This window comes from Thunnus thynnus, chromosome 1, assembly GCF_963924715.1.
Source record: "Thunnus thynnus chromosome 1, fThuThy2.1, whole genome shotgun sequence".
NCBI lineage: Eukaryota > Metazoa > Chordata > Actinopteri > Scombriformes > Scombridae > Thunnus > Thunnus thynnus.
In genome coordinates, this window is record NC_089517.1 from 10592740 (window position 1) to 10613778 (window position 21039).

Genomic DNA, 21039 nt, shown 5'->3' on the forward strand with positions numbered 1-21039 from the left:
TTTGCTCTGTGATTTTTAAAAATGTGTGTGGTGAAGCCAATGTGTGACACTGCACAAGTGTGACTGATGAAACTACTTCAAATGGCTTTTTAAAAGCTACTGTGGACATTAAACTTTCCAAATGATTGTTTGCTAAACCCCTCCCCTGGGCTGTGATTGTCCGATCACAGGTTACTGTAGCAAATGTATCTAGGTATGCTTTTTGATGAGTTTTAAGGGTGGTGTCCTTTTTAAATCGTTCCAAAACCAAAGAAACAAGAACAAACGTGTTTTTCTGCTCTAATGTAAGTTGCAAAACGTTGGCATATCCGGCTAATTATACTTATCTATGGTAGTAACCTAACCCAATGTTACTTCCAAGGCTAAGAGTTAGCATATCATTAGACAGCTACATAATTTTGTGAGGTTACAGGTTAAATTAAAACAAAAAAATCCCTCTCATAACTATCACATCCACAGTGTGGGAGCTGGTCTGGATGATGTTACAACATTAGCGTTTTGGTCGTGCTTTTTATTGGATTTGGGGGAACTCTGGCAAACCTAGCCGAACTTGTTACCTGAGATATTACATCCTCATCAGAATAGAATTTAAAGTCTTTCTCCTCACTTACAAAGCTCTTAATAGTCAGGCACCATCATATCTTAAAGAGCTCATAGTACCCTATTATCCCACTAGAACACTGCACTCCCAGAATAGAGTCTCCAAAAGTAGAATGGGAGTTAAAGCCTTCAGCTATCAGGCTCCTCTCCTGTGGAACCATCTTCCAGTTTGGGTCCGGGAGGCAGACATCCTCTCTATGTTTAAGAGTAGGCTTAAAACCTTCCTTTTTGATAAAGCTTATAGTTAGGGCTGGCCCAGCCCTTAGTTATGTTGCTATAGGCCTAGACTGCCAAGGGACATCCCCCATCTCCTTTCTCCTCCTCTCCATCTGTACGCAATTATGCACCATTAATGTATGTTACTTGGCATCTTCCCAGGAGGTTTGTGCTTTCTCGTCTCGGAGGAGATAGTCTGCAGACCGATTGCTGTCCAACTTGACGCCCACCACTGCTACTATTATTAGTAGTATTTTTTTCCCACTGCTACCACAATTATTATTAGTCTTATTTCCATTATTATTATTGTTATTATTGTTGTTGCTGTGCTTCTCTGTGTCTCTCTCTCTCTTCTCTCCCTCCCTCTTTCTTTCTCAACCCAACCAGTTGACACGGATGGCTGCCCACCTAGAGCCTGGTTCTGCTTGAGGTTTCTTCCCATTAATGGGGAGATTTTCCTTGCCGTTCTCGCCAAGTGCTTGCTCATGGGGGGAACATTGGGTCTGTAAATTAAAGAGTATGGTTTAGAACTGCTCTATGTGAAAAGTGCCCTGAGGTAACTTCTGTTGTGGTTATGTTTTTTTTTTTTTTTTTTTTTTTTTTGGCAAAACCAGCAGTAACAGTCTTAAATTAGTGACCCATTGTTCAAAAATGTTTGAGTGGTAAATCTGCCATATTACAATTGTGAACTGCATATTTGCCTTGCTAGAAGAGAAATCGTGACGGCCATAGCAACAGTAACTAATGGGGGTGGTGGTTAGCAAACAGTCAACTATATATATAAATGTCACATGAAGCATTTATGCACCACTTATTTTTTGCCTCACAACAATTGTACCACATTATATCTAAAACCATGAATTATATACCTGTCTATTTTAATCTGTACAGTTTATGCTGCTGTCAAATGAAATGAAAGCATTGTACCAACCATAAAGGTTAATGAGTGGTTTATCTACATGTGTAATAATGCCATAGTAAGCCAGCTACATTGATAGGATAGCACCGTATCTTTTACAATGAAACCTGGATTCGTAAAATGTCCAAAACTACAATATACAAAGTGCAAACAAATATTTACATTCTCACCATTTTTTAGAACAGAAGGGTTACGCTTTGTTATATTTCCAATGGATTTCAGCCCTTTATAATAATTTCACTGGCACAACCATGCAGCGATTTGGAGTAGGACTGATTCATAATAAATCTGTTGAGGTGAAGAAATCAGGAAAGGGTTCACATTGTTCACTTAAAATAATGATTTATATTTCATCGCTCTGCGGCAAAATCAGTGGTGCCTGCTGTGTTGATGAGGCACACGTGGCAGTTCACCTGGGATCGACCCCGGAGTGGTTGCTTTGTTGTACCTCAGCGGCGAGATGTGCTGCTGGAGCGGGAACGCTGGCTGCAGGTTTTGCAGCACTGTGCTTGCACGTGGGGCAAGTGGCAACGACCCAACCAGCGAAGAGTCTGACAGAAACGAAACGTGAGTCGATCACGGACGCAAGCTGCTCCTGTTCGGGTGACAGAGAAAGAGAGAGAGAGATTACATACAAACTGACTGATTTGCATTAATTTAGTTTGATGTGACTAGCTTATGCGCATACGACACCATGTTACATCATTTCAGTATGAATCACAGGCATGATGTCTGGGCCGTGAGCCTCTTAAAATCATCAGACATTAAGTTGAACAGTTGTTACAGATATAATTAATCCCACACATGCTGCTGATGCTCTTTTGTTCTCAGTTTGATACAAATAATGTTTAGAGATCTGCTGAGGATTTCTTTCTTTTTAGAGCTTGTAGATGATGATGAAATAACAAACGTAACTGGTGAAATGAGTCTTTATTCTGTGTTTTTTTGGTGCATTCGTTTAAAATTACTGACAAAACAAGTGGATGAAAATAACTAATTAACAAAACTGTACACAGCTCATGGGGAGAAAACAAAAGATCAGCAGAAAGGCTAATTAGTAATTAGTCATTGGATAGGATTGGATTTTATTTAATTTTTGATTTGCTATTTACAGATTTGAGCAGCAAAATATACTTTGACCTTGATTAGAGTTAATGCAGAAAAACTCTTGTGATGATGAGCAGCATTGTCAAGAAATCCCCCCATGTTTTAAAAACACAAACAAGAGCTTCCTGAGAGAAATATAGAGATCAAATCAGTATTAACAGTCACTACAAGCGCATGTGATCTTGCAAGCTACTGCAAATACTTTTCCTTGAAGTCAAATTGAAAAAGGGTTTTCTACAGCGCTGTCAAATTAGTGTGGCGTGGGAGACAATATTGGCTGTGCACTCTGTTATTTGTAGTTAAAGCTGTGAAAATGTAAACAACATATTATTATCTGTATACTTCCAAGAAGATTATGATGTAAATGAATGTAATGAATTACTGACACAAATCCTTTGAATGATGGAATGGTGGCATTACAATATATTAAAGTCACCCGGCAGGACCAGAACAGGCTGTGTAAACGCAATTTTAACCATTACAATCCAAACCAATATCCATTATAGAAAATGTATGTCAGCAGTAGTTCTTTAAGCCTACAATACATGCTTTTTGGCCACTCATGGCACTGGAAACAAGTTGTAAACACAACATTGACACATTATTATCTTAAAAAGTTGATATGGTGGACGTGTCGGCAAGCAATTGCCTGTTTACATATCCAGCTGACATGGAGCAACATTAGGATTCATTTGGAGTTTTGTTTCTCCAATATTCTCTCTCCTTTTAACTATGTTTTGGTCTCTACCAGCACCTGAGCTAAATAAATGGCTCTTTAACAGCTAAATGTTCCAATATGTTCACCAGCTACTGCAGAGAGTTTCTTTGTCTGCCGTTCTGTGCAAGACAGGCAGTGTACAGTTAATTTTTAGAGTTTTGTCATTGAAAACAGCTGCCTGGTGTGGCTGAAAATAATGATATGAGAGAGGTGAAAGTGAAAACAGGAAAGTTGTGAGCTGGAAAACCAAAACAAAAAGGGGCACTGCAGAGTCAGGTGAACTCTTTGAAATTGAAATTTTAACCTGATGGTGGCGCTGAATAAAAAGTCAGTGGACCACCATAGTTATTTAATTTTATCCTAAATGTGTGGACCAAATTTGAGGCAATCCATCCAACAGTGAGACATTTCATTCAAAACCACATGCCAGGCGCTAGAGGAAAAGTCAAGGAATCAACAAAGTCATTAGGATTGATCCTGTGGGGACCATTAATGTCTGTACAAACTTTCATGGCAATCCATCCAATACTTGTTGAGATATTTCAGTGTGGACAAAAGTGGAGGACCTATTGACCAGCTGACAGACAGTCTGACATTTCCAGCCTTAGAGCTATGCTGCTAACATGGGTAATTAAAATCAAACAGCATATATCAAACACAACCTTCAACACTAATGAGGTCATTCAAGTGCATGCATACTAATTGGGGAGTAAGGGGGGAATACCTGTACCTGAATGGATAAAGGTCGGAATATGTCATACCTTTCTTGTCTTTCTCTATACTATTAACTACCTGATGTAAACTAACCTTTTGCTTTAGATTTAATTGCAATAATTGTGTAGTTTTAGCCCATATATGCAAAGGCCCGTCAATCAATTATGGAGTGACAGCAGGTTTCAACCGCAAAATTAGTTTTTTTAATGAGCACATTTTTAGTGGTTCAAGCATATTTATACCCAAGGTGCACTAAAATCTAACGTGAAATAGGAGTTTCTGGGCTTTTTGTCACCTTAATCTGTGTATTCTGATAGAGGGCAACCCCTTATAATATAAAAAATAAAAAAATAAAAATGGCATTTGTACTTTTGTGAACACAGACTTGTATCCATCAACCAAAGACTATGTGCTGCCTGTTCTTTTAGGTCAAAGCAGTTACATCAGAAGCATTAAATTGAAAAACCAGGCCAGACAGTGACTTTAAGAGTGGGCTGATATTGAAGCATTTCACTTTATCAGGCACTCACCATTTCAGAGCCTGATTTTACTGTATTTAGCTTTTCTCATATAAGAACAGTTATGTGGTTAGAACTCAAAGGCCCTTCAGGAATAAAGTTAGTTTAACCACCTGCCGCTTAATTTCCCACAAGAGGCACTCCAGAGTGACTCTCAAGGTAAAAAAAAGGAAGAAAAACACAAGAAAAACCCACACTTTCCTGTTGGAACCTAGTTTCTGAGAGGCGGAGGCAATGGCTGATGGCTTTAAAAGACGATTTAAGTATTATAGGTCAGCTGGAAAGCTTCTGCAAATTGCAATGTTGTGTGCTTTTCAATGCCAGCGACAGCTATTCATTTTAGCAGAGAAACATTTTTTCCCAGAGTTCTCTGAGAGCTGCAACCCCCAACTGAAAGTACTTTAAATGAAGTTGAAACTTTCCTCATGTGTGTCTCCATCATCACCATAGTCTGCATATGAAGTGTGACATTATGAGTTTCAGATTAGATGAGTTAATAGATTAAAATGCTTTTGTATGTAAATCATGAGTCCCAAAGCTCGGAGTGACTGCAGACAGCAGATGGCTGATGTTGAGAGCAAACTGTCGACTGTTTCTAAGTAATATTAAAAATAAAGGATTTTTACTGTGAAATGGTAATATTTATGAAACTTTTTTTTAAAAAAAGTTTGTTAATACTCAGTCCTTTAGTAGTCCTGATTTTCTTTTAAAGGAACTCGAAAATAACTATCTTCAAAAAAAGATAGAAAAGTTCAAGGCAATCTTCTGGCAAAAAGTTATAAAGACTTTATTCAGCTGGCTATTTCATGGTGAAATTCTTAAAAACAGAAAATACTTGTGCATGTTAAAATAGAGCTGGGTTACAACCCACACATAGCGGGACAAACAACCTTCTTCAGGGTGTTTGTATAACTGTATTTTGTTCAAACATTTGGCAAGAAATACATTTATACTTTAACATGGGAAGAAACTATGTAACTAAGCAACTAAGAGGTTCAGGCAGTTCCTGGCAGCTTAGAACATTTGTTACACCCTCCTCCTCTCTACTGTCAATGTCACAATATAGGAGATATACCACAAAACAATTTGGGAGAAAAATGCTTATTATGTCTAAAAAATCTTGTTGTTATAATATAGTTTGAAAGTACAGAAAGTACAGCAATGCTTCAGCTTTTGAGAGGCATGCTCTGCACACAAGCTGCAAAGGCTACTTTTGCAAATGCATATGAACAAGTACAAATCTAACTTGGTTTCTACTTTCAGGCACAAACAATATGCACCGTCATTAAAAGATTACTCAACAGATTTAGCATTTTACTAAAAACCAGAGAACACAACCTGAGATTCCCCATGCATTCAAAAACTGGCCCCTACATCAGCCACAAAGCAACTCAAATCGATTCACTCAACTGTACAGACTCAGTTGTGTTAATGCTTGTAGGGGCTAATGTAGCCTCGAACCACTAGCCTTAAGCAAAGATGAGGAGCGGTCTACAAAGGTCTGTTAACCTCACTTCTTTCTCAGTCCACACCACTAAAGCGACTATGCCTTGAGTGACATCACTTGAGAGAGTTTATCAGATTTCACACAGCTCCCTCTAGGGCCAGAACAAGATTAACACTTTTTTTTAACATTTGCAGTAGTACCAGAGACAGTTCAGAAAGGAGACGGTGCACTTAGAATCATTTCCCGTATCTGTGTCATGTGGGTTTCACCACTACCCCGCCCTTCTGAGACTAGTGGGGGTTCTGAGTCTATTTGCTCCAATGAGAGAATGTGAGCACAGATTTCATCCCATAGTCACCAAAGTAAATACTGGACACATTTTTCACATTTCTGGCACTAAAATGGCATTTTTCAGACGGGGGGGAGAGGTCACCGCGCCCACTTCGGATACAGGAAGTGTATACCATTTCATACCATTGGCGCAGCTTGTAAAACGTCTTCTTCTGTTATAAAACATCTTTGGTAGTAACCCCCAAGAGCTGTACAAACTGTGATGTGTTCAAATCGGTGGAGTTCCCCCTTGAGAAGCATTTAAGCGCTCAGCCAAATCAATTGCACTTCATACATTTTTTTGATATCCTAGCAAATGTCAGCGTATGGGTAGTACTACAAGAAAACACAAGTTGTCATCTAAATTGAAACCAGTCAAATACTTTTTGTGATATCTTGTGTACAAAGTTGGTAATGTGACCTGAGACTGGTGCTATAGGAAACACCAGAAGTTCATCAAAATCAAAAGTATTCATCTTATTCACAGCAAATGTAATGGAAATACAGCAACATCTTTTACGATAGCTAGCGAAAGTGTAATTGGTGGCATTATGGTGGCAATAATATTTTATTTTGAACAGAAGTGTTTGCTTGCTTCAGTCTGTGCTCCAACCAGGGCTGCACCATTCAACATGGCTTATACATCCTCTACTACTGAATCTACTTCTCTTGTATAAAGCAATTCTCAAAAAACAGTGGGCTGTATTTCCAATGTCACCCAAATCAGAGTCACTCCATGACATCAGTGGGGTTCGAAGGTCACAGCTGCAACTCAATACATAGCATTTCCTGTGTGCTACTCTTCTTCTATACTCCCCATTTGCTATCACTGACCCATTCACCCATCCTGCCTCAGCTCCACACTCCAGCATGCCCCATATAGAAACAGTAAACAACAAAAGGGGACAGTGGAACGTGGGACTTCCGCAGCATGTTTCTCTTTCACTATATGAGACTTTAATACTTGGTTGGTGTGAGAGAAGGGAGAACAGTTCATGGGCAGCCGCTATTCATACCCTCATCCTATGCATCAGTCTCTTACGTGGATGTTGCTATGCATTTATTTTTTTATAATCAATGGGTCACAGAGGGTTAATTACAGCAAGTTAAATGAAGGAGCCAGACAATAAATGAACTGAATGAGGAACAGAGTGAGGAGCTGTTGAATGACTGACTGACTTAAAGATTTCCTCCAGTAAGAAAAAAAAAAAAAGTGTTTTTCTTCTTGTTCCTTCAGTTCGCTGTTTAAGTTTCACTGTGCAGAATGATGTATGTGCAGAGTTTGATGCTAGAAAGCTGGTTTCACATGTATCTGCTGAAGGGGGAAAGTTTCTCTTAGATCACCTTAAATATGAGTTTAAAATGTGTAAGTACAAGTATGATTTTTGACATCACTACTAGTGGTCCAGTATGCAACTTACACAAGTGTGATGTGGAAACTTAGATCCTCCCGTGCTCATACATTGAAAATGAACAGTAGGAGACATCTTGTGTCCAGCAGTTAAACTTTTGAACTGAACAATATTTGTATATTCTGGGTTTTTCAATGAGCCAGAAAGAGTAAATGTAATTTTAAGAGTTTTTGATAAGGTAATTGATCATGGAAGAAACATGTGAGAGATAATTATTATGGAAAACAGAGCATTTTTATATGTACTTCCTGTCATGTATATCCTTATATGATATATACGGAGGTGGACATATTGCTGCTGTTTCCATATCTATGAGGTGTAATATTTGGTCCAGTTCACTGGAATACTGCTGGATAAGAGCTTATGGATAAATGGTGTACCATTACAGTGAAATATGCGTCCCTTCAGAGCTGCATGTGGGCTGGCTTTACAGATGTTTTCAATGATTAGGTCTTCAGATGAAGTGGAAGGTGAACCCACATACTCACTTTCCTGATGTTTGAACCTGTCCTTAATCATTATTACACACAGTGATGGCAAGTTATAGTTAGATTCAGGATTTTTGAATGCTAAAACCACCAATCTAGACTCACTATCTTCAAATCTGATGATTCTTTAGACCAAATCTTTATATAGGGAGACTTTGGGATATACTACCGCCTTTACATGAATAACATTTACAGAAAATTTTGCTTGCAGGATTAAATACCATCCAATAAAAATCTAACTAATAACACATTTTGGCATCTGTATTTTTCAACTGAGTTTTAAAGAAAATAGTTCCAGCTGAAGTTTTAAAGCTTTAACCAATTACACACACAAACAATTTATCAATTTTAATGAGATTCTTAGTAAATCTTTTATTTATATTATGAAACTGTGCCATTAGCACAATGGTGGCATCACTTCTTCTCATCAAAATGTTCCAGACATCTACAACCAAACAAAAACCACACAATGTAGCTCATTAGGTCCCAACGGTAACTCTGTGCTGTGGGAATCTGTGTATTCTGAGAGACCTTCAGACTCAATGCAGGTCATTCCACTTGACCTTCTCTCATTCTCCCTTCTGCCTTTCCCAGACAACATGTACACTGAATGCAAACTTTTAATTTCCATGTAAGATAAGTCACTATAAATCATAGCTTACATATGTCACAGTGTTGTCATATATAACAAATGGTCTGTAAAATGTCTTTTTAAAACAGAAAGAAAAAAACAATGTGGGCCTGAAGATAACAGAAAGAGCCTCACACACCAGATCACATTTCCATTGGAGCTACAACACTTTAAATTCTACATTCCTTTAATGCAAGGACATTTTATGTAAGTAGCATATATGTATGCATAATTCAGGACACTAAGATCACACTAAGAAGACAACCCCAGTGAACCTCAGTGCATAAGGCAGAGCGGAGTCTAAAACAACCTTGAGATTAATATTGACAGAGACCTCTTCTAAACCCAGTCGCATCATTATTTTACAGATGAAGATAAAATGTTTTGTATTCTATACAGAACTATTAACAATCCAAGTTGTCATTATTTCACTTCTTTAACGACTCCATTTTTTCCATGTTTAATTACTAATTGATTTGCTTTGTTCCAGGTGCTGGAGCACATCCGTGACTTGGAAGTTAAATGATGATGGCTACATTCATATAGCGCTTGGTGCTGGCCTGACCATCATGAGCAATCTGGGGTTCAGTATCTTGTCCAAGGACACTTCGATATGCGGACAGGAAGAGCGGGGGATCGAACCACAATCCCTGTGATTAGTGGACAACATGCCAGTTTAAGACACCAATCATGAACTGCAACATGCCCAGTTTGAGTCCGAATAGGGACCTGTTTTACATCTCTCTATACAGGTGCAATCTAATAAAGGCGTAAAAGGCCCCAAAAAACATTTCACACTTCACACTTACAAGCCCTAGAGAGGAATACTCTTGTGTGTGACATTTCCCAACATTTATTTCATTTAGCAACTTAAAGGGCTTATTGGAGGTTTTCTTTTCCCCATACAAGCAGGGCTTCATTGTTACTAAATCTTGATGTAACATTATGTGAAAAAAATTGTAAACTCTTTAAAAATATGTCATAAATATATATGTTATATTAGATTCTCTTAATTACAAGTTTAATGCACTGTGATAATCACATTTTACCGAAATCAGGATTAAACCTATAAGAAGAAAACAATCCAAACATAATGTTTTTGAAGGCAAGACATAAAGTGTGCACAACGTGACTAAATATTAAAAAAAAAATCAACTCTCAACATTTTGTGTGCACATCTCAGAGGCGGATGTTTTACAGTATTTAAGATGTTCTTTGGGTAATACTTTTGTTAATGTCAAAATGAATACTGCACTGTTTGTTTGTTTCCTGGGGAACTGTCTAGTCATTTTCTCCTGGTTTATTTAAGCTATTTCAGGTGGTGGACTCTGACAAACCGGCCAAAACCACCAAAAAATGAAATGTGGTCACGGAAAAGAAAATCTTCTTCAGATGCTCTTTCAGGCAGAGCGAGGAGAGTCTATTAAAAGCCTTTATTTAGTCAGATGTATTGGTTAAAATGCTGACCGGTTTCAAAAGACGAAACCTAACTGCACCTTAGAGCTATGATGTATGGGCGAGATCAGTGACCAAGACTGACAGTTAAATCAAAGAAACACTGAGCCATGCTCACGTACTACAGTCAGAGGCACGCAGCACACTGAAATTAATACATATACATTTCTACAGGGGTCAAAGCTTAGGGTCAGGGGGTTCAGTGACTCTGCTGCAGTTGTGGTCCTAACTGGACCTGTAATAGAGTGAACACGTGAGAGAGCTTAATTGACAATAATTGAATGACTAAAGAAAATGTGACTAATACATCATAAAATAAAATACGTCATTTTTTGCCTAAGAAATGTGTCCTTTGCTTCAAAAGCATGTGTTCAGTCCATGTGAAGCATGAACTCACATCAACTCCATCTTTGTCTGCTGCCAGTCTTATCCTCCTACTGCTACAAATACCAACCTTACTTTCCTAGTGGGATATTAATAAACTGCAGCCCAGATATATTAGCAGGCATACAATATGGAAATCTCTTTAGAGTTCACACAGCTGCACACGTGGTCTTAAATGTCTCATGTCACAGCACTAGTTTCACACTCTGAATAAGTTAGTTTGCAGCTTCTGTGCGCAGCTTCATTCCATGTTTCATGGGAGGCTACATGGAGCAGCTTTTGCCTTCCAGGATCTGACAAAAGTATAAATATACAGCAAAGACCAGTATTATTCTTGGCCATCGATTCGTCTGGTGTATAGTGCTGGTTATTATATCACAGTTGGACATAGTATATTGGCACATGGCCAGACTTTTATTAAATGTAAGATATTGGCTAGTTGCCCAAGTCAGATCGGATAAACATTCCTCCCTGACCATTGTCCACAAAAAAATAGACGAGCTATTAAGAAAACTGCTTGGTAGAGAAAGTTTACAACTATATATATCTCATATGAGGGATAAAATGACCCTCTGCTCCATCACTTTACATTTCCGTCACACTTTGTCTCTAATCTGACGAGATGTTCCTGATCTGTGACTGATTAGTCTTGATTTCTCTCGATTCCAATGCAGCATCAGAATGGTTCTGAATTAATATCTGCCCACACGCTGTGGCGTGGGGTGATATTTACATGGATGCAGCAGGAGTGCTGCTATATATCAAAAGAAACCACTCATTAAAATGCATGCCAAACAGAATGCAAGGTCAGATATAACTGGTATAATTCTTCACCGAAGGCTGTAATATATCCTTGAGTTTCAGAATATGTATAGGTCACTCTGCAGCAAATTAAATGAAATTGATGTTTCAGTGGAGGGTTTTACATTTGTACAAATTGAATGGTGAATTTACTGTAGCTGAAGTTTGAAAATACATCTATTTGGCTAATATTTCACGTTTTATAAATACCATTGTCTATCGCTTCAATGGTTTATTTCAATGGTTATCCTTCACTATAAACTTATACAATGTCTTAATGTCATGGGCAATATTTTAGTTAAATTAGTTACTGCAGGTGCAGACTGCCATCATCTAGAGACATGTGCTGTGCTAAAGTTTTAGGCACTTTAGATGTTTAGATTCTTATCCATAATGCAATACCATCAGGAAGGCATCTGATCAGTCCAAAATATACTCTGCAGCATGACAATGACTCCAAACATACAGCCAGGGTCATAAATAACTTTCTTCATCGGCAGGAAGAACAAGGCATCCTGCAACAGATGATATGACCCCAACAAAACCCCCGACTTCAACATCATCGAGTCAGTCCGGGATTACATGAAGAGACAGAAATTTCATGTGTGTAGCTTCGACCAGTGGATTTCAGCTGTTGTGCTCTAACTGTTGGTGCATATGCAGACATGTAAAAACCTTACTTTATTTATCCATATTATATTTTACTGAACACAACCGTTTGCCTCAAGTGGAAACAAAATTTGAATATCAAATGAGGGAAATGCACAAAAATATATCCATCTAAAATTGGCCAGCAACTGCAACAACACATTTGAATATGATGGAACATTTGTAAATATCCCATAAAGTCTATTCATGAAAATGCATACTTATGGATACAATTTAATACAAATTAAGGTCTTAGCCTTAGTGTTCATAGAATTTTTATTTATTGTTAAAATTTAATTCATTCAAACCCAAAGCAAAAAGTTATTATTATCAAGACATACATATATTTATCCCTCTCAGATACCCAACATAATGTATAATGCATATGTTATATTGCTTAAACATATATGTATAATCAGATCTTCACTTTTTTAAAAATCAACCAGGCATCAAATGTCAGGCTGTGCACTGTGTAGCTGTTTGATGGGTTTGCTCTATTTTGACGTTCCCTTGCAAAGATACCGTTTTATATATTTCTGCATTTACATATTTCCTGCAGATGTCCCTCATCTAGGGGTTGAATGCTCTCCTTTGAGGCAGCAGGCCATACCACAAGGAACGTCACACGCTGATGATGACACTGATTAAACTTCTGCTTTTTATACTACTGCTCTGCATCAATGTAGGTATTACTCAGACTTACACGCCCTTAAATTCACTTTATTTTCAGTTTAATTTAATTAAATTTTTCACACCATCATAAAATCATGGTGATCATTTTATTCCCATATACACTATCTTCATTTAATTAAATTTACCCTTTTGGATTTAGTCTGCTTGTTTTTAATCTGTGGATTTTTGCCAGAAATTCACAAAAAAAAAAAAAAGCACACATGAATTTATCACGTCCACACACGTGATTTCAGACATTTCACATGTGAAAACATGAATTTCACGTTTTGTAAGGAAGACCCAGAGACTGTGAGGGTGACAACACAAGTTACTATCTGTGTGTGTTATGCCTGAAAACTTCCCACGCTTTATTTGACATCAGGGGGGAACCAAAAAAAACCCATTTGCAACCATCTGATTTCCTTGTTGTTTCAATGGTATCAGCTGGGAAGCACAGACAACACATTAACTGAGATGGGGGGGTCACACACAGCACTAACGTGGCCAGCTGTTTGCAGCCGCCACGTTATCACACGCCTCAAATATTTTCGATAACACTTTTATCCCTCCATGCCTTCAAAATGTCACCAAAGCCGGCTTTCAGTTTCTGACAGGCTGCCCTCTGAGGAACACAGTGATTTCATATTCGATATAAAACATAAATGCCATTGAACTGTTGTGGCCTGTGGCCTGTTGTGTGCAAATTATGTTTGTTGTATTGCAAAAGGAACACATATAAAGCTGGAGAATATTATTTATCATGTATTATGATTTTGTTTATGGAATAAGCTCCTCAATCCGCACAGAAAAACTTCTACCGATGTACAGTAAACGTTTTATGTTGCAAAACTGAACAAAGATAAAAAAGCAGCTGAAACCCACTCTTCTCTGCAGATGTCCTGTGCCCTGACATTACTAACATCAACTGGGACAAAAATACAGCTCCAGTACAAAAATGAACCTTTTCTAGTAATCATTTTCAAAGAGACATAGCCATCAAAGACAGATACAAGATTAGATCTCATGCAGGTGAAAAAGTTTGGGATACAGTGTGACAGAGTCCAACACAATTAAAAGCCAAAGATGAAAATGTTAAGCCACGAATGATGTGGTACAAGCAAAAGAAGACATGCAGCCTATAGTCTTCCTGCTGTGAATAGTTGCTTTGATTGCAAATGTCTTAATCTACTCCAAGTTCTTTTTTTCCTATAAGGTTCCAACTCTTCGGCATGCCTGGTTAACAAAGAAGACCTTTGAGGCTACTGTTGTCAGCCTTTCCACTGGTCTTGTGGTGCGGTATCATTAGTGGAAGAGCTGGTGGATTCCCAGTGATATCAATGCTGCTGTTGACAACCAAGTATGGCAAGGCACAGTGCTTCATAAAGCCAATAGAGCTGGTGCCATCAGGTGGTTTAATTTTAATTAGCCTTAAAATAAATGTACTGTATGCACATAATTATTATACAAAACAATGGAGAAGTCCTGCTGATAATGAGCTGCAGCTTTTCTGCACTCCTAAGTCACTCCTATAATATCTGAAAAAATCATAAATTCTTGAAGTCATTTTGTCTTTATCGCTTCTCTTTGTGATTGTACAGATGTAATCAAATCAGTCAGATACTGAGGCTGCTATGTGAACTTCCCTCATCTATGCACTTCTGTGTATTTTGTTCCTCATGTTGATTTTGAATATCTTTTGTTGGAGTTCTCAAGAATCACAACTCCAATTCATGTTAAAGGTCTTGGTAATTGCTCCAGTTTGACATTTCCCCCTCAATATTCCCATTGATGTGCATGTTTACAGTCACTGTCCAATCAACTCCACTGTGAGCAGCCCTGACCACAGCCAGTATCAACGGAAATGGAAATTTTACCCTCAACTTATTGCTTTAAGGTCAAGCCTTTTTGTCTTGTGTCAATTGCACAGATGCCCTTTAATGAAAGTCCTGCTGCAATTACTTGACATGAGGGTCCATCTTTTCCATCATTGCAGTCAAACTCATAACACGCAGCTGTAAAGAAAATCCAAACACTGATCTCAGACTTCAAACCATTTCCTGGGGTATGGTAATAATAAACAATGAGATAAATGATCGGCACACTTACTGCATGTCAGACACAATAAAGACAAATCAATTAAAGCACGGGTGAAAACGCCAGTCCTCCTGTTCATTTGAACGGGGTTAGTGGGTTTAGGCTGCGGGAGTGAGGGCCGCAGGGGTGCCAAAGTGGCCTGCGGCAAGAAAGTTGAACCAAAATCAACTATTGGAGAAACGCAACCTGACTCATTAGAGCTGTAAACCCTGCCATGAGGGAGGACAAATACTACTAGGAAGAGTGGAGGACGTTTCTCTACATTTGCAAGTCAAGTGAGGTTCATGCTACAGTTACTTGTAAGATCCGTCCACTGTTGCTCTTTGTGGTCTTTCTTCCATTTTTTCTCACCGATTAAGGTTTGAGGTTAAATAGTTGATGACAATATTGACTCTTAAAGATCCCCTCCAGACATGTATTAAAATATATATAAATGCTCTGCTTGGGAAAATAATGTGTGTCCAATATGGTTTTTCACAAAGAAAGTATAATCACCACTTTAAAATCCTTAAAATGACATCTACTCCTCCTCCCTCATTAAAAATCCAGAATCTATGAATATGCAAATATTTTTCATTTCAGAAGTTTAACTGCTGGACACAAGATGTCTCCTACTTCACTGTAACGTCTGTACTCAATGTATGTGCACTGGAGGCTTCAAATGCCCCAGATGTCCAACAAAATAAATCACAATACTGAGATTCTTTATTATCAGTAATAAACATTAAAATGTACAGTATGATGGTTAAGCTTTAGCTGCAGAGTGTACAGTTAATAGTTGCTGAGGTGACAAGAGTCAAGCACAATAGATTCACAGGCACTTACAGAATGTGTGCCTGCAAGGTAATTTTGGCATGTGGCTTAAATAAAGCTAAGTTGTTATTGTTCCTTCAGGCTGGACAGTGCATGTTGGGAAACAATTATTTGCAATTTTAAAGTTCAGTCAAAACAGCTGCTGATGCTGCCAGCAGCAAAATACAAATCTATCCAGCTTCACAACATGAGTTTGGAAAACAGTAACAGTCTTGTGAACGTATTCTTTTAAACTGAACCCCCAGCTAGACACACTGTCCTTAGCTGCCCTCTGCTAACATGATAATCACATTATAACAAAATGCTCAGTAACTGCTTGATTTTATTAGTTGAATACTTTATAGACAAATAGAGGAATAGCTGAGTAATCCTACTGTATACCCTTAAACCAAGTTATATTACTATTTAACCATATATCTAAAAACCATATTACATAAACTGAAAGCTGATTGAAATGCAAAATGAAACAAAATGTAAAAACATGTATTTTAACAGTAGTAATGCTGTGTTCACATCATGGGTTTTCAAAGTCTGACGTTGTGGGCCTCCCCTCATCTGCCATCAACCATGGCGCAATTTCAAATTGTGATCATTTGTGAGTTTTTAGTCTGTTTGTCCACTGGTTTTCAACACAGAGGCAAATATTTATATATGAATAGATAGCGAAGAGTGTCACTGTTTCAGAAAACGATTTCGAGCATATGTAATGCTATAAAAATACTGATAGTGCAACACACCAAAAAAGCTAATATTAATGGATTTTGTCACTCCTATTATTATGCTCTCTTTGTTTACTTCAGATTGGAGAATAATCATGATCTCAGTTTTGGAAATTCAGTTCCCATAATTTGGGGGATGTAAACAGGAAGTATGACAGTGATGTGGATTCAGTGAGTTAGCTGTGGACGACAACTTGAGCCCTGTTTCTTCCGCCTACATTTGTTTACATTTGGGCAAACTGTCAACATTCCATTTAGCTATTTTCAGCTCCTGTTTGCAGTGTACCCATTGATATACCAACGACTGTTAATTAAATACTTTTATACGAACAAAAACCTAAAACCTAATGATTCTCAGGCACATTCTGGAGTTAGGGGAATTGTCTTTTTTCTATGATTTCTAAGCAGATCTGTGGATATTCATTTTCAATACACATCAGAGATTATGATATGATATCATTGGGAAGTTTAAGTCACATTGAATCAAAAAAAATATGTGTATCATGTCTGTCTCATCAGATTTGACTGAGTTATGATTCAAAGAAGAAGAACGAGTTTAAACACAAATCACTGCTCATGTCTCTCATGTCCTCCACACACCCCCTTCAACTCACTTGCACCTAGGGCTGTGTGATATGACGATATATATCATGTGATGAGAAAAAAACATCTGTCGTTGTATATTATGCTCTCGTTTGATAAATTACTCTTCACAAAGCTTTTATTGCATTTACAGTACATCTAATTTACATCACCATTTACTCACCAGAGGGGGCGATCTCGCACTCTTGTAAATTACACTTCTGCGTGTTCTCCGGCTGCGGCTCATGGTCGCACTGAGCTTGATCCACTTCTTCTTCTGTCTCAGCCTTTGTGTTAACGCACTTGATGAGTCGACGCTGCACTCCGCCACCACAAGAGGCTGAACACTGCAGGGAGAATTTTACCAAGTTTTTTTTAAAACGTTTGGCAAACAACATACTTTAATGAATGTTACCATGATGCTAAACATGCAATAATACTGGTGTGGTCTTTCATGTCATGAATTCCCATCCAGTCTTATCATCTGTAGATTGTAGAGTCAGATTTATTTCCTAACTCTATTGGTCTATTATGATATGATTGAATTTTTGTCCATCATTGGCTATTATAAGCATTACATTGTGCTTGTGTTCACATGTCCTCAGTATATAAATAAATAATAATATAAAGGATGCTGCAGACACGTTTTTTCCTCGACTGTGTGCAGATTAAAGACTTTTAGACTCTGGGGGGTTGCTTTGCCACTGCTGATGTGGTTCATGGATTAAAATGACTCTGTATCAAAAGACCTGTCTGTGTGCCTGCGTATGGACAGGAGCCACGTGGAGGGATGATAAAAGGAATTGAAATTGGGGAAGCAGTCATAATGGAAAGTGTGTGAGTCGGGTTATTAAGAGACATGAATGAGGACAGCAACTCTTTGACTGTGTATTAACCACACTCGTAAGCGATAATATGAATTTTATAAGTTAAAAATGCTACCCACAGTTGAGTAATATGTTATCATCTGTGCATTTTGATACACTACCTCCACTAACTTGATGTGACGGAGGTAAAAATACTTTGGGATGTGTAGGATTTCTACTGTCAATCAATTAAGAGTCATCAATACTAAATTTAGACACAAAAGGTGAATAATGAGGTTGCAGGGGAAACAAATTGAAAGGGTATATTGCCTTTACACTCCTGACACACGTGTGTATTTCCCCAGAGTCTATCCATCCATTTTCTGCTGCTGATCCAGAACTAGGTCATTGATTTGTCCATAGTCTTTCACCCAATGTTCACCCCAAAAGTTTATTCCACATTCTGCCATTATTCCAGGTCAAGTCAATATATTTCCCTCTCTTGCTTTGATTACTCCCAATTCATTTGACCAGTCTGTTCGTCATCCCTTTTTTTCTGGAGTTAAACAAATCATCAGCTTCGGCTGGTGATTTTCTTATTGTCAACAATGCAGAGCCAAACCAACAAAGAATTCATCCTAATAAGAATTTTGTGTGTATCCAAAGCCTGATATATTGTATTGTTGTTGTCCAAAAAATATTAAAAACATGTCAATGAACCACACAGCTGCACTGGTTGACACGTTCTAAAAGACTAATAACAATTACCACATTTTCGGTCTCAGGAGAGAGCTTTCTTGTACGTCAAACACCACTGCGCATGTAAGGGAATGCAGTCCTATTTACAATGCCTCAATATCTTGTTGTGTTACTAATGTGAATGCTGTATTATTGAAGTAGTTTCTGAACAAACTACTGTAACAGTAGTCGTCAGGGTGAAGGAAAATGTCATCCAGTGCAGCAGTGTGACTCACTGATGTGTTTTTAATAGTTTTTGGGCAACAACGGAGGTCTGCGTCACAGAGGAATACAATATATGTAAGGCTCTGGATACACACAATACTTGTAAGCAGGATCAATTCATTATTGGTTTGGCTCTACGCATGAGATTTGTTGACAATAAGAAAAATATAGAAAATGGCCTTGTCCTTTTACTTCAATCACAGAAGTTTTTAGAGCACTATATGAATTATTTTGTGACCCTGTAGAAGTTTGGAAAATGGATGGTTGGACAGACAGCATGACTTTTTTATAGATTAGTATTCAAGTTCCCTAAAATGCAATTTCGATCCTTTGTCAAACCTAATAAAACCACATCAATGAGCAGGAGATTATGTTCTCCATGAAATTGGTCTATGAATCAAATGTCAAGATAGATCATTCCCTCTTGTTTTTAGTTGTTTTGTGTTTGTGTGTGTGTGTGTGTGTGTGTGTGTTTGTGTGTGTGTGTACTGTACCTGTCCCCAAGATCCAGTAAGCCACTGAGCACAAGGCTGGTCGTTACATGATTGAATGTTGCTGGGCTGAAGCTCCCTGTCGCATAGATCCTCCTCTGGACAGGTGACTATACGCTGCTGCTCACCTCCTCCACACACTTCAGAGCACTGAACAACACACAGACATGTGCACACACACACACACACAATGACAGACATAAGCAACAATGTATTTAAGTTCATACAGTATAGAGCCTTGACTAGGTTGATTGCTAAGCTTGAATTCGGGAGGTCACTAACAGTTTCTGCAGCGTTCACCTAGTCAAATTTAAGACTTTTTAATACCACATAGAAAGCAATTTAATACTTGTTTCACCATCATACCATACAATATATGACAATATGATGGAAAACTAGTAGGGACAGTATGGCCTAGTATTAGTTATTGTATAACAATAATTCATAATAATATAATCAATTAATAAACGCATCCTGGAAAAGCAGCAGAAAATGGATGGATTAACCAATGACAAAACTTTAATGCATTTAAGTTCATTTAAGTTTTTGACACTTCTACTGTCAGTACCAGTTTGACAGTGTTTGCAACTGGTCTGATAGTGTTGACTGAAAGTCCACAAAAAAAGCATTTAAAAGCTTCCTGCAGCACAATCCACCGTAGCTACAATCTAGGCTTGCGACTAACAATTATTATTATTGATTAATCTGCCAATTTTTATTTTTCTTGATGCATCGTTTTGTCTATAAAATGTCAAAAAAAATATGATAAAATGTATAGAAAGTGTTCTGAAACTGTTTGAAGTTCAAGGAGTGTAACAGTATATTTTGCATGATTTAAAAATGGACGACAACAAATTGTGTGTGATTTATGTCACTGGCAACAACAGCATAACTTTGTTTGTTTTTTTTGAAAGCGTTTTCTGAACATTCCAGGCAGTCTCTGGCTTTTTTAAATCTCAGTTGCGACTTGCAGACTTGGCTCTTGTGTCAAATAGACACTGTGAATATTTAGTACTTTTCGTTACATAATTGCTGCACAGTAATTCAGTCGAAAGCACAGATTGTTCTGAAATGTCACACAATATCACACTCCTCAACAGCAACCTTTTCGATGCCTCAACCCCGCAAAAATAACATATTTTCAAAAGTAGTGGAAGATGATTGAGAAGAAGATGTTCACAGTGACTAATTACCCATTTCAAAGTCCTGCACATTGATTTCAATCTCCACTGAAATGGATGGAAACAAAATAGACAAAGAAATCAATAAAAATGAATTAAAAACATATAGTGTGTTCTGAAAAATGTCTGCAGGAATATATAGTAAATGTATTTCAGCAGGAGGAATGTTCAGCAAGTAAGTAAATGCAGTGATGATTATAATCCTTTAACAGCATGTTGTACTGTTTGCATTTTTGATGTGGTGCTGAAAGGTTCTGACTAATATCACTATTTTATTTGAAAATCCATGGGGCACGTAAAATTTCTCCAGTCCAACATCCGTATACAATA

The 21039-nt window shown here is 37.8% G+C and overlaps 1 protein-coding gene across 1 annotated transcript in view; it reads right to left on the reverse strand.

Annotated features, from left to right (window-relative positions):
- Window positions 1–450: 450 nt before the first annotated feature.
- Window positions 451–21039, reverse strand: part of LOC137176786 (A disintegrin and metalloproteinase with thrombospondin motifs 7) — a 91930-nt gene continuing 71341 nt past the window's right edge. The window contains exons 22-24 of the mRNA XM_067582754.1: window positions 19532–19678; window positions 17453–17615; window positions 451–2330 (exon numbers count right to left, since the gene is read on the reverse strand). Of these exons, the coding sequence (XP_067438855.1) occupies window positions 2185–2330; window positions 17453–17615; window positions 19532–19678 (456 nt within the window). The 3' untranslated portion in view covers window positions 451–2184. The remainder of the gene's footprint in view (window positions 2331–17452; window positions 17616–19531; window positions 19679–21039) is intronic.